General features: G+C 32.8%; 1 protein-coding gene and 1 long non-coding RNA gene across 4 annotated transcripts in view; one reads left to right on the top strand and one right to left on the bottom strand.

Annotated features, from left to right (window-relative positions):
* BBS7 (Bardet-Biedl syndrome 7) overlaps window positions 1–15,190 on the bottom strand; it is a 38,564-nt gene that overhangs the window by 10,338 nt on the left and 13,036 nt on the right. For all 3 annotated transcript variants that reach the window (XM_077861159.1, XM_077861158.1, XM_077861160.1), the window contains 8 exons: window positions 14,989–15,105; window positions 13,049–13,179; window positions 11,483–11,567; window positions 10,618–10,720; window positions 8,768–8,960; window positions 7,496–7,570; window positions 4,904–4,969; window positions 814–953 (listed from right to left, as the gene is read on the bottom strand). In XM_077861159.1, coding sequence (XP_077717285.1) covers window positions 814–953; window positions 4,904–4,969; window positions 7,496–7,570; window positions 8,768–8,960; window positions 10,618–10,720; window positions 11,483–11,567; window positions 13,049–13,179; window positions 14,989–15,105 — 910 coding nt within the window. The remainder of the gene's footprint in view (window positions 1–813; window positions 954–4,903; window positions 4,970–7,495; window positions 7,571–8,767; window positions 8,961–10,617; window positions 10,721–11,482; window positions 11,568–13,048; window positions 13,180–14,988; window positions 15,106–15,190) is intronic.
* LOC144291568 (uncharacterized) overlaps window positions 1–15,190 on the top strand; it is a 31,420-nt gene that overhangs the window by 8,491 nt on the left and 7,739 nt on the right. Inside the window, exons 3-4 of the long non-coding RNA XR_013358892.1 lie at window positions 4,769–4,848; window positions 6,403–6,515. This is a non-coding gene — a long non-coding RNA (uncharacterized LOC144291568). The remainder of the gene's footprint in view (window positions 1–4,768; window positions 4,849–6,402; window positions 6,516–15,190) is intronic.

The raw sequence follows: 15,190 nt of genomic DNA, 5'->3' as shown, positions 1-15,190 counted from the left end.
TACCAACAGAAGGATGCTTCACTTGAAATGGAATCCAGAAATAAGGGACTATCACAACCAATTGCTTTACCAGTATTCCCTGAGGTAAAATAGAAAATATAATGTTTGAGACTAATATAATAATGATAAAGGATAGCTGAAGGCAAGCAGGCAGGGACAAGCACCCCCACCCCCACCCCAAGGAGACTAAACCACACTTAAAAGGATTTTACACCTCCCTGGAAGGAGCCCTCCACCCTTTCCCACGTGATAGGGGACAAAAACTTGATTGGATGACAGGCACAGGGATGATTAATCAGATTAAAACAGCCCATAGAAACCCCCAGACTTAGAAACTCCATTGATAACCCTCTCAGGTTCCCTCCTTCTTTTTGGGAGCTTTGTATTATAGTTTTGCTATTGCTCAATAAGCTTGCTTTGCTACCCACCACTGTCTGGTCTATCTTTTCATTCTTTAAAATGGCATGACAAAGAATGGCAGGCACCCATGTAGAAAGAAATCCTGTAACAGTAAGAGCCTATTCAGAGAGAAACTGAAATGCTAAATCATATTTATTCATCATAGGTGTTTGGGAGAGAGAACTATTGTTCTGCTGATATCAGAATGGTAATATTTGAGAAAGACAGGAGAATTCACCTTAAATCAACCTTTAAAAGAAGACAAATCTTATATTAAAATTATGAATCCATAGTGTTTAAATATTTAATTTTTAAAATGTATAACTAGCTACCAGAATTTGTACTATAAAAGTGAAAAGTGTATTTGCATCATGTAATATCCTAAAAAATAAACTGCTTCTTCCTTTGACCTACCTGTCATGATCAATAAAGTGAGTTCTTTGATGGAGTGAAAGCGGTTTGATAAGGTACTGGTGCACCTGACAGGTTTTAGGTTGAATCCTTGGAGTCACATATGCTTGAAGTGTGCCATATTGGCCTTCAATTGAACGAATCTGATTTAACACAAAAGAGAAAAGAAAATTTTAAAAATCTAGCAACAAAACATAAATGTCATCTTTAAAATGTTCAACACAAGTAACCAAGTAATTAGACCTTAATCTCTTCTGTAATATTCTGAAGTAAATAATGACATTCTATTTAACAACTGCTTTTTATCTAGAGTAAAGGAAAATTTAAAAAAGATTTTGGCGGGCACCTGGGTGGCTTAGTGGCTGAGCGTCCACCTTTGGCTCAGGTCATGATCCCAGGGTCCTGGAATCGAGACCCACATCAGGCTCCTTGCAGGAAGCCTGCTTCTCCCTCTGCCTGTTTCTGCCTCTCTCTCTGTGTCTCTCATGAATAAATAAATAGGATCTTTAAAAAAATTTTAAAAAATAAAAAGATTTGGGTACTCAAAGGTAAACTTTATCTATAGAAGTTATCTCCATGACATACTTTTAGGTGATTTGTCTACATTTAGCAGTGCTATGCCATTCCAAAAAACATAGATTCTCACACACTACCCTATCACATCTAAAAACATAGGTGTATAATGTAATTTCATAAGATTCACATAAAAAGCGGTTAAAATTTAAACATTTTCATTGAGAGGATAAGTTTTTCAAATAATTAAAACTTAAATGGAATACTTCATTTTCTCGTTAAGTAAGGGTATCACAGCATAAAGCTATTATAAAAATCTGTTGACAGAGGGGCACTTGGGTGGCTCAGTAAGTTATGCGTCTGTCTTTGGCTCAAGGTCATCTCAGTCTTGGGGTTGAGCTCTGTGTTGGGCTCCCTGATCAGAGGAGAATCTGCTTCTTCCTCACTCTCTGCCCCTCACCACCACTCTACTCTCTCCCAAATAAATAAATAAAATCTTAAAAAAAAAAAAAAAGCTATTGACAGAAAAAAATCTAAGAACTTAATTCTTGATTTTCCATGAGAATAGAGAAATAAACACCATCTAATTATTACATATTTGAATTAGGAAATTCTTTTGAGATATTTTAAATGTACCTGGTTAGACATCCTGAGAATTCAAAACACTTAACAGAAAATAATAATTCATAACTGTGAAGAACTAATTTTAGAGGGGTTGGAAAGCCGTCCGGCTTCTCCTTCCTGGCCCACTTTCTGCTCCTCTCAGTTCAAATTCATGAGATGGACTGTAGTACCTCTTGTATTACCATGGTAGCTTCTCTAAGCTAGCTGATATTTTAATTCACACTTTTCCTAGCGTGTCGGGGGGTGGGGGCAGCAGAGAATCAATGTTTTACCTAAATGGGAAACATAAAAGTTTAAAGCAAGGTTTTATGTAAATGTTATACTGCAAATATTGCTCTAAATGGAAAGAGAGGAAAGATAAAAAGATAAAAGATACAAATACAGATAGGAAATAAAAAATATATCTGATACAGCCATATTTCAGGATTTGGTTCTAAAACATAGGCTTATACTGGCACATAATTGTTTCCACAATAAAAAGTCATACTGCCTTGATTATATAATAATTCACATTCACTATTAAAAATATAAGTAAAGAAAAATTATGATGAACATAGAAGTCACCTAAAATCCTCCCACCCAGAGATGATCATTACTGCTATATTGGTCATGCCTTCACACATTTCTCTATGCAGATGTATAAAAATAAAAGCGTAATTGCATAGGAATAAATTCTTTTTATATCAGACATCTTTGTTTTTATTTCTAATAATTACTTTTTTCCCTTATCTCTGAGTCTCCAATGCCACCCACTCCCATCCCACCCATGCTTTCCCCCTATTTCATAACCTGTTATATCAGACAGGTGTGTGTATTTTCATATCTTTCTTCATATTTATACCACCATAGGTAAAATGTATTTACATATACAGGGATTTCATTCACATTTTATTTTTCATGGAGTTTACTCCATGTTAATAGGAATAGATCAATGCATTCTTTATTGCACCTGTGTTACATTCCATGGAATGCATAAACAGCTATTTATTCAATCATTCAATTACTGAATGTCCACCTTGGTTCCATTGGGGCGGTTAATGAAATATACATCTCTGTGTATGATACTGTGATTTTGTTGCCATAAAATAGATTCTTCCAAATGGGACTTTGCCAGTTTTCCAAAGTAGTTATAACAATTTTTATTTCCTTCACCTATGGTTGAGAGTGTCCTTTTTCTCATCCCTGTCATCTGGTGATGTTCCCTTTTAAAATTTTTTGCCAGTCTCTTAGATAGCAAATGTTTTTTGTTTATTTTAATTTGAATTTCTCTAACAAATAATACGGTAGAACATCTTCTTTTAGTATTTGTTAGCTATTTTGACTCCCTTTTGTGGAAATCTTTTTTTTTTTAATAACAAGTTATACACAGTCTTTGTATTTTATTGATATTTACCCATTACCTACAAGACAACTAAATTTCCTTCTTTTTAAAAATAAAGTACTTAACTCATCTGAACTTATTTTTTAAATATGGCATTAAGATAAGAATCCACTTGATTTTATTCTGGATAGGTGCCAGTTGTGTCAACATCAATTTTTAAATAGAAATAGTAATTTAATAGAATTTTCCCTTACATAAAAATATCATACATTAAATTTCCATAAATGTATAGTGGGCTCTATTTCTATTATGTTGCTCTGCCTATTTAGGTCTTATAAATACCCTACACTATTTTCATTATAGTAGTTTTGTGTTATGTTTTAGCATATGGCAAGATAAGTTCCAACTTTTTCTTCTCTTTTTGTAATTTTTTCACATCTATTATTGCATCCAATTTTTAAAAAAAGAACACAGCTTTTTAATATTTTTAGGCCTACTTCCCAATTTATTGGCACAGTGTTGTTCAGTGGAAATGTAACTTAAAATGTTTAATGAAGTTACACAAAATATGTTTTAAGTATATTCGTTTAGAAATAAATTTATTCTAGTTTTCAACTTTGCTTTCAAAATCCACAAGAAGGAACTTATGCAGACTAAAATAAATTGTTTAGAAAAAAACCTAAATTTAATTGGAACTTCCTTAACTAGATGTGAAAAAGTTATTGTATAACAGCATCTCTCTTGAAAAAAACAGGCTTTGAGTTTCTGAACATCAGCAACACAAGGAAAACAGTTACAACCCTTAATTTTTAGATCATAAATGTATCAAAAATAATTTTTTTGAAACCTCACACAAATTAAGTAACTAAAATAGATTTGTGTGCTATAATCAGTATTTAATTATAAGAGATATTACTAAATTACTAAAGAAAAATTAAAATATTTTCTTTAGAATATATGGTAATAAATGACATTATTGGAACACAATCAGAAAAATCTGGGTGGTAGAAAAATATAGGGCAAATACTCCAATACTTCAGTAACCAAATTACCATATTTGGACCTTGACTGGATCAAACTATAAACATTAAAGTCAGTGAAATCTAAATACTAAATATTTGATGATAGTAAGGAATTATTAATTTTCCTTAGGTGTGATAATAGTAGTGTGCTTACGTTTTAACAAATAGTATCTTTTGGACATATGTACTGAAATATTTACAAATGAAATCATAAAATATCTTGTATTTGCTTCAAAATAATTTGGAATGGACAATGACAGTATAAACAAGAATGTTATGAGTTGATGACTGCCGAAACTAAAGTCATTACTTTTATGTACCTTTGAAACTTTCATAATAGAAAATTAGAAAAAAAAATTCCACTTAGAAGAAATTCAGGATGGGTAATTCTAGAGAAGCCAATAGCAGAAATGATGATGGTTGGCGCTAGTTAAAACCTAACTTGTCATCCAAAAGTCATTACTCCAATTCATTTCAGGGAGAAAAAAAATACAAAGAAATGAGATCATATGTTGCAAGATATACCAGAGGGAAAAAAGTTCAAGTTTTCAATTAAAGGTAATTTCAAATGTTTTTTTTTTTTTTTTTTTTTTTTAATTTCAAATGTTTTTACCTTGAGTTCCAGCCTTGTGGTATTTGCCTGGCACCGATAAGTGGCGAGAAGAAAGTTGTCATTTGACTGGGAAGAATTCAAAGTTGAGGAAAAAGGATGAATTCATGTTTTTAATAACAAAAACATCAACAATAATAATGGCTACTTAACATTTGCTAAGCACATATCATTTGGATGACACTGTGATAAGTGCTTTTTTCTTATTCTTGCAAACAGCCCTATGCAAAGTTTTATTTACTAAGTAAGTTTTAGCAGACGAAGAAACTGCAACATCATAGGTTAGGAGAATCTCCCAAAAGATAGTAAGCAATGAAAGTGGAATCCAAATTCGTACCTTTTAAGACTCTAATGCTCATGATCTTTCCATCCTGAGCTTCTACAATAACATTTAAATATTAATTGTCCTAAAACTTTAACTGACAGCACATACTCCTAATGTTTATAATATTAAAAGACAAAAACATCAGTGTTTGGTATTGACTGTCTTTAACTTTCACAAATACTTATAGAGGACAAATAGCAAATAGCACAGTGCCTGGGATACTACAAGCATTCATTACAGGTTTGTCAAATTAAATTGGAGAGCTTACTTCAAATATAACTTCCTGAAACAATATTAAACTGCTAAAAATAGAGAAATGTTGTATGCAGGAATTGTAAAAACAAAGCAACATGAAATATTTAGCATGCAACTTTTGTGTACTACTATTTCCCTATTTTTAATAAGTAACTGAAGAAATTAAAAGGATGCCAATATCAAAAAGAGAATTTGAATATTTTAATTTCAAATCATTTAAATTTAGTAAACAGAATTCTATGAACTTATACTTTCGTGTGGTTAAGAACAAATATTATATATTTAAATATTTATGGATAAGATGATAAAGATTAAAATATATGAAAAGTCTGGGATTAGGTTTGGGATGGGAGAAGGAGAAGACCATAAAACAAGACTGGCCATATGTTGAAGTTAATGAGTTCATGGAGGTTATTATACTATTGTCTCTACTTCTGTATATACTTAGAATTTCCATAACAGGTTTATTTTTTTTCTTTTAAATCCATCATTCTAGAAAATGGGTTCTAAATTAGCATAAAATACTCATTTCAAAGAATCCTGCAGTGGTGTAAATAAAATCGGTTAATCTTTCATAGCAACTTAGAAATTAAGATTTTTTAAGATCAATTTGATTTTTTAAATGAAAATAAAAAATGTAAGTCCCAATCTTTTATGTTTTATTCTCAAATAGGGATGAAAAACCATAAATATTACATAATATAACTGTTATAAAATCTCTTATCAAAAAAACCTTTACTATGTAATTATACTGAAAACTATTCCCTATTATAGGCACCAATTTTGTCCTTCATCTACTCTTTATTCCTCCCTTTTTTATGTGTATAACTACCTGCCAACTCTAGTCACCATCTCCTGCTCTAGCTTGTGTTTCTCCAATACAACTACTCCAGACCCTAACTTTACCCTAACCTCTCTTTAGGAGCCACACTTCGCTCTGAGACTGCTAGTTAGCTAGTACTAAGCAGGAAGAAGTGATATAGTACGCATATCCAAAAGCTCCGACACAATCTCATCCAAGGTACTTTGCACATGGTGAGTACTCAACAAATGCCTACTAAATGAAAGTTAAGCAAGATCCAGCAAGCCCAGAAAAGGTGAAAAAGAACAGACAGAAGGAACAGACCATGTTCAAATGTAGGATGTGTGAAACTATATAGCATTTTCAAGAAATTTAAAGAACTTCGGTTTGGCAGAAATATGTGCATGGGAGGAAAAGTAGCAGCTGGCAAGAGATAAGCTAGAGATATAATCAAGAGCTGAATCATAGGAAGTTGTTATGCTACAAAGAGAAATCTAGACTTATATGCAGCAGGTAATAAGGATTTTTAAAGGTTTTAAGAAAAGAAATGACACAAAGACGTTTATACTCTAGGAAGACCTCTCTGGTGGCAGTATACAACAGAGCCTAGAGGTGAGAGGCAATACTGGAGGCAGAAAAACTGGTAGAAGAGTAGTTCAAGCAAACATGATAAGGGCCTGGAAAGTTAAAAGAAGTGGAAATGAAGCGGCACCTGGGTAGCTCAGTCAGTTAAGTGTCTGCCTCAGGTCATGATCTCAGGGTCTTGGGATTGAGCTCCTTGTAGTTGGGCTCCCTGTTCAGTAGGGAGTCTGCTTCTCCCTCTCCCCCTCCCCTTGTTCATGCCCTCTCTCTCAAATAAATAAATAAATAAATAAATAAATAAATAAAACCTTTACAAAATTAATAAGATAAGAAATAAATGAAAAAACGTGGAAATGAAGCAGAATAGAGGTGTAAGAGCCAAGGAGATAGAACTGGCATAAACTAGTAACTAACTGGACTTAAATCAGAGAAAAGAAGGAATCTAGGATGACACCCCAGTTTTATGGATTATCTGAAAATACAGGAAAAGAGCAGATGCAGATTTTGAGGGAAAGGTTATGAAAAAAGATTGAAGAAGAAATATCAAACCCTAGTAGCAATCACAGACTTAATTCAAAATGGTGTCATAGAAATCAAAGTGTCTGAAAAATTCTTTATACTTTCTACTCACCTCAGAATCACAGCTGCTAAAGCTGACAACAGCAGAATTTTTATCCACATCAAGTAAGTCTATTGGAACATCACTCTACAGTCAATTTAAAAAAAAAAACAAAAAGGTTCAGATGGAAAAGTAGAAATTTTCACAAAATATTTTCTAAGTATTCTCTTTAATTCTATTTCATAGTCATCTTTAAATTTGAACATGTGAATTTTTTAAATTTATATGTGAGGACAATGTATACTTCTAGAAAATAAATGCAATAAAGAATAAATGTTATATCCCAATGACTTATTTCTTTCTTATTTGGATTACCAGAGATCATAGACTATCATCTCTTACCACCCCCTTAAAAGTATAATCTTCCTAATGCGGCTATTCTTACTATATCAGTTCATTTTTATGAATTTTATTTTCACCTCTAACACAGAAAGGAGATAATATTTAATCTCCTCTGGAGAGTAGTTTCTTGGACACTGCTGTTGCACTCAGTTCAAAGTAAATGGATGTATCTAGAGCTGTTTAATGCAAGCCTTAAGCTAGCATTACTTAAGACAGGTTTCAGCCTTTAGATTTAATTAAAAATCTGATCTCTCCCCAAATCTTTTTAAATCTTGTCTTCTTCCTCATGTTTTTTTCTCATTTTCTGATGGGTTTTGATCTTTTGCTTGTTTTCCATTCATCCCACTATCATCCTTCTCCACTCCCTGAATATCATCCAATTTAAAGAAAAACTAATTAAATATATTGTTGAGTGGAGTTATATATTTTATCCCTCAATTCTACCTTTGGGATTATCCACTTTGTCTACTGACCTACCTGGAAACTAGTGGCTAATGAGCAAGCTGTACTGTAAGCTCCCATTTTAGGATCTGGAGCTTAAAAAAAAAAGGTTATAATAAGGGTATTAAATACTGCAATTTTCTTTCACATCTCTTAAAATTCTCATAAAGGTCAACCAAAGAACGAAACCCTTAACGTTCTTTCTGATGTTTCCTGAAACTTAAGTACATCAGTCTTATTTAGTGCTCATAGGATAAATAAAAAGTAAAGATATAATTTAGGTAATCTATGACCAAACTGATTATCTACTTAAAGATTAAGATAAGCCTTTAAAATTATCTAAACTAAATGCAACATTTAAAAGATGAACACTTAAAAAATAAATAAAAGATGAACACTTACAATTACTGTCTAAAATTAAAAGTATTTAGTAGTAATTAGTGCATATGACTGGTCTGCAAAATAGATCCAATCATAAAACAAATAAGCCATTTTGCTTACCTGTATTAAGACGTTATCTATTGCTGTCTGCACCTCTAAGATGAGACTATAGCTGGCATCATCTTTATTTAATGTAAACTTGTCATTTACACTAAATGAAGGTACTGCTGATTTTGCCTTGCTTGATTGAGAAGACTGTTGATATTTTTCTCTTTCCTGTAGTACCTTATACTGCAGATGTTCCAGCTCACTCCTAAAGGAAAATATATACAGCTCTATCACCTATAAGTATACATATTTGAAGTTCTTAGAATGATTTCAAGCATTTGAGACATTTACTTCTGCAAAATGGACTTTTATTAGTTGAACTAGAATTATGATACTAATAGGAACAAAATTTTGCTTCTGTGACTGACCAATTCCACATTATTTATCTTTAATTTAAAAATTAAAGCTCAGTACTATACCAGCATTATTACTAAAGAGTTATAAGTATCAAAGCAGCTTGCAAATAATCAATTCTAACACACCAGTCTAGGTACAGTTACATATAACACTAATCAGAAGAGAAACTGATTGTACTGGGACAGAGAAATGTATTAGATTTAATTTGAAGAAACAAAATGTGCAAAACCAGAAACATTACCTTTCAATAAGAATTAGGCAAGACAGACAAAAGAAGGAAACAAAAGAAGGAGGAGGCTGCAGCATATTCACATTTGGGGGACCACAAAATGATCATGAGCCAGTGCTATAGCTGAAGTTCTACAGACTGCACTACAAAGGCATTGCTTCATTGCTTAGAGCCACTACAATTAAAGGGAAAAGCATATGCAAATGAAGCAAACAGTAACTGAGAAACAACATGAGGCTTAGCCAGCCCCAAATTAGGGGGAAAAGTCTGGGAGGAGCTTGGAAGAGATTTGTGCAATAAACAAAGGAAAAGATTTATTTGTCCAAGCAATATCTACTGAGTGCTCCATATGTACCTATATTGCAAGTGCTGAATAAACAAAACAGACATAAGCTTCTCATTCAATATTCCGCTGGAATCAGGAGGGATAGACTGGGCTATAAACAGATGGTTTATGGTCTCATACTGAGAATGTGAAATAGTAGACATTAACTCTACTTGGTTTTCTTGTACAAATATTGGAGCTTGCTTTCCAGGTGGCTTTGCTAAACTGGCTTGTGGTAAACTTGTGTGGCTTTAGTGAATCAGTACTTATGGCATTTTGCTGCCTTAAAAACTTCTGTAGCCCTTAACTACCACCAAAAAAAGATCGGCCCTCACTGCCCCAAGAGGTTGGTAAGAGTTGAAGTAGGGAGAGTAGTTATTAAAGTTTCGGCAATTCCCACTTCTTCATTATATGAAGTAATTTTACTTGAGTCTGGGGTCCCTTTTCATAGGACTTGTCAAATTAAATAGGCCACAGAAGCAATCCCTGTGTCTAAAGGAATCAACATTACTCATTTTCAGTAAGAAATCTGGTCTGTCCATAGGAGCAGTAAACATTACAATTAATGAGGAATACAGCTATCTGTGTTGGTTTCTTTCTAATGCCTGTGAAAAAAACAAAACATTACCACTATCTATAACTAAACGAGTGAAAAAATACAATTTTTGATATAAGAAAAAGTTAATATAGAATAAGGCATATAAAAGTATATTTCTAACTTTAAAATATTAATTAGCACTCACTGCTAATTTTCTCAAACTGATAAACTTTCATTTAAAAAGGTGATAAATGGATTAAGGTATAATTCCTTCCAATAAAATATTCTGCATCTATTAGTATATGTGCTGCCAAAGTGAGCACAATATTCTGCATCTATTAGTAATTAAAAAAACAAACAAACATGTACTTCATGAAGTGAAAAAAAAAGGCAACAAAAAAATCCAAAATTACCTTAAAGAAGAAATTTTATTCTGCATCTCCTGATTAATTTTTAGTTCCTCTCCTGGCCCACTTTCCTTATGTATAGGCTCTGTTGTCAGACCTGTAACCCAGCCTGTAGAGATGAAATTATAATCATGCACCATTAAGTGCTGCTAGGTGTTTAAAAAAACCCTAACGTATATATATCTTTGTCCACGAAGAGCAAACTCATTTAGTCCTAGGACTTATTCCCCAAAAAACAAAACAAAACAAAATGAAGAACAACAGAAATCAAGCTGGAAAATATTCAAATGATAAAAAAAAAAAAAATAACAAGTATTTTGAGATACTAGTTATTTTGCCTGAAGTAGTATAATACTATGATTAAGGAAATCTTATAATGTTAGTTTTCAAGTATGGAAAAAGTCAAAACATTCTAGCAAATACCTGATGAATTAAAACAGTCTTTTAAAATTCATTTTCATGGAAAGTTAAATTCTCCCATTGGCTATTTTGAAAATATAAAAATGACCAACTCAAAACCAAGGAAATTTTTATAAGAAATGTATACAATAAGAAAACATAAAATAATTTCAGTAAATACTTATTTTTAACCAAAGACTATCATTTAATTTTCAAAGATACTAGAGGATGCTAAGTACTCTCAATTAAGTATTATTCAAATATTAACTTTTTTATAAATATTTTATAAATCAATAAATCAATACACCCATTCCTTACCTCCTTATTTTTTAACCAATAAAGAAAGGTTTGAATGCTGTTGGTAAGACTGATTTACTAATGACACTTTTTTTAAGAAGTAGTCATCAAAAATAATGTATTAAATTTCTATTTTCTTATTGATTCTTTCTTTACCTATTACTGTTTACCTTACCTGAATATGTGGATACCACAATTTCATCATAGCCATCTTTCCCTATACAACCACCCTGGATAGATGTGACACTTTCAGACAACATCTAAAATAAATTTAAGATCAAGCAGTTCATTAGTACCTGTAAATAACTGTAAATAAAAAGTTGTCAGACATATAAAATAAGTCATAAAACTTATTTTCCCATCTCCAGACATTCAACATACATTTACTGAGTATTTATCATGTGGAAACACTGAGGTTGGAAGGCAAAAATCCTGCACAAATGGCAGAAAATCCCAGTGCTTTCAAGTTTGGAGAAAGAAGATTAGAAATGACTCATATATTTGTGTGTTGTACTTAGCCACAGCAGTCACCTAATAAGCAAAAATCATTTATTTATATGTCACCTAATGAGCAAAAATCCTTTATTTATATAAAGAAAGAAATTTTTGCTTTCTGTTTTTAAAGATGTATTTATTTATTTTAGAAAGAATGAGTCCACATGGGTATAGCATAGGGAGGGAGAGGGCAAAGGGAGAGGGAGAGAAAAACTTAAGCAGACTCCTGAGTGCAGAGCCTGATGTGGGGCTCAATCCCATGACCCTGAGACCATGACCTGAGAGGAAACCAAATCAGATGCTCAACCAACTGTGCCACCTAGGCACCCCAAGAAAGAAGTTTTTTTAAAAAATTACATAAGAAAAACTCCCAATATGTTTAGCCTATTACCTGAATCCCATATACCACCTCTCATGTGTTTTTTCCAAATAGTTTTGTAAATGAATTAAGAAGATGATATGAAGCCTTTAGGGAATTTTTATTCCCATATTATCTATGTAATATACTTTCTCTATACATCAAAACATCTATATTTGCTGATTCAAAGCTGGAACTGAAAGGTAGCACTAGTAGAGAAATTAGGGAAAATTGTTACTGAGTTGTAGTTTTGTTGTTTCTGTTTTTTAAAAATGCCTCAAGGAATCCCGCCTGAGGCAAAATGGGACACCCTGGACTGGCAAATACCACTTCATGAAAATGAAAGATGACATTTACACCAGAATGATTCCCCATGTAACTCTCTATTTTAGGATAAGCAAGGTTAACTACATTCAAAATTTGTGAACTAAAATTACTCTTAACTAGTAATTCTTCTCATATAGTAAACTCTTGGATGCCTAAAAGTGAAATTGCAACTTTTCTCTCTATGCTTAAGGATATTTTGACATTGTCCTAACAATATGAGTTTACTCCTAAAACATTATTATTTTCAAACAACAGTTTTGCTTATGTTACCAAACATATGTTACTCCTGTACTCTACTATGCATTATAAAACTAATGCAAATATTTAATACTTCAAAATACAATATTTAGAAACCAAATGAAGCAGTAATTTATTATGTAGCTGGAAGACAGTAGTCTATTATTCAAACACATGAGTGGTCTAGAGATTTTAATAATATCAAAGGTACACTATTCTAAGCCAAACACAAGATTTTAATATATTTAATAAAACCCAAACCATCCTAGTCATCTCTAATTATTTGATGAACAAGTGTATTTAGTCTTTTTTTAATGAACTGACCTGATCAAAACGTAGAACAGGCTCATTTGCATTGTCAAAACTGTATACTTCCACCATTCCATCATCTCTCCCAACAAGTAAATCTTTAACCCCATCACCCACAATGTCAAAGCTATCAACACACAAAATACCTTTAAAAAAGATGATAGAGGTGACAAGTTATTAATAAAACTAACATTATGTCAAGTATATACTAAGTAAAGAATGAAAAAAATGTATATACCAAATCAGAATGGGAAAAAAACAAAACAAAACAAAAAAACTGGGAGTACTATCAGGTGTCCTCTTTTCCGTCCACATTCATCTATTTCTAAGACTTTAAATATAATCTAAATAGAAATGGATCATAAGTTTATATCTCCACAGCTCTGGCCTCTCCTCAGAGCTTCAGACTCATGTAGCCAAGTCTCCATTCAGCATTTTCTTTGAGACATACATTTGCATCTCAAAATTTCCATGCCCCAATGAAAACTCTTCATTCACCTTTTTCACACCCTTTCAGTGCTTCTTCCCCAATTTTCTTCATCTCAGTAAGGTATCACCTAGTTCCTCAGGCCAAAAATCTAGACTATTTCTTTGATTCTTCTATTTTCTCACTGTCCACACCAAATCCCTTAGCAAATCTTATCGGCTCTCTCTCTAAAACATATACTGAAATTGCCTCCTTTCCATTTCCAACTACCATCAGCCTAGCCCAGGTGGCTTATATCTCTAGCCTAGACTAAAATAAGTTATAACAACTATAACGATGACTTCCTAACTGATCTCCATGCTTCCAATTTTGAAGCCTCCCCCCAGATCCATTCTCCCTGGTAGGTTTTTTTGTTTTGTTTTGGTAGATTAGGTCATGTCATACTCCCACTTATAATTCTCCAAGGACTTCCCACTGCACTTAGATTAAAATTCAAACCCTTCCCCAAGGCCCACAAGGATCTACATGATTTGGCTCTATGCTACTTCCCTGACTTCTTTGCTTGCCATGCTAATGCATTTAGCCACACTAGTCTTCCCTCTGTTCTTCACATGAATTAAGTTTACCTCTGCCTCAAGTCTTGATTTTTTTTTCCTCTTCCTGGAACATAATTTTGCCTCAAATTTTTATATTACTACTCTTTTTCTTATCAATCAGATCTCAGCTCAAATTTTACCTCTTAAAAGATGCCTTCCATTACCACACAGTCTAAATATAGTCTTCTTCCTTCACCCACCACTAATACATCACCCGCTGATATTTCTTTCAGGTGACTGGATGAAGCTATCTTATTTATTTATTTCTTTATTCTCTGTCTCTCCTAATAAGTGCTTGTTGAAGGAATAAATGAATAGAATTACTTTTTTAAAAAGACTTTATTTATTCATGAGAGAGAAAGAGAGAGAGAGAGAGGCAGAGGGAGAAGCAGGCTCCATACAGGGAGCCTGATGTGGAACTAGATCCTGGGACTCCAGGATCAAGTCCTGGGCCAAAGGCAGGCGCTCAACCACTGAGCCACCCAGGCTTTCCTGAACAGAATTACCATACCTATAAATAGCCATCTTACTAACTTCTAAGTCAGATATAAATTCCCTCAGAAAGTTATAAATTCCTTAGGAAACAAATATTCCCGTTGAACAGAAAAGACCTGTCGGACTTTCTCCTTGCTTCATATCGAATACTCTCAAATTCCAATGAATATCCTACACCAAACAGTGAATAATGGATTTGACCACAGAATGATGTTATAGATGGACAATAGCCCATAAAAGCCTATCTATCCTAAATTACTATTAGCATTTCTTAATTAAAGATTATGCCAAAATATGACAGACCTGATAAATAAATAATAAGGTGGCTTTGTGAATTACTAAGTCTACTACGTACTATGAAAAATTAAACAGAATGAACTATATAATTTAGGTATTTAATAATCAATGAAATTTCAGAATCTATATCACGAACCTACCTCCCCGCTTTTTCTCATTTTGAATTCCCCACTTGTGTATTGGTTTGGAGGTAGTGATCTGAATAAGCCCAAGTTTTCCATCTGATGTTCCAAACAAAAGTTCTTCTCCAGAGTCTCCTGATTATAATTAAAGTCAACATATTATATTTATTCCATGACTCATAATCTCTTTATAGCTGAAATTTTTTTTAATATCACATAA

The sequence above is a fragment of the Canis aureus genome, chromosome 20 (assembly GCF_053574225.1).
Source record: "Canis aureus isolate CA01 chromosome 20, VMU_Caureus_v.1.0, whole genome shotgun sequence".
Taxonomy (NCBI): Eukaryota; Metazoa; Chordata; class Mammalia; order Carnivora; family Canidae; genus Canis; species Canis aureus.
This window is presented reverse-complemented; position numbering and strand designations above follow the sequence as displayed.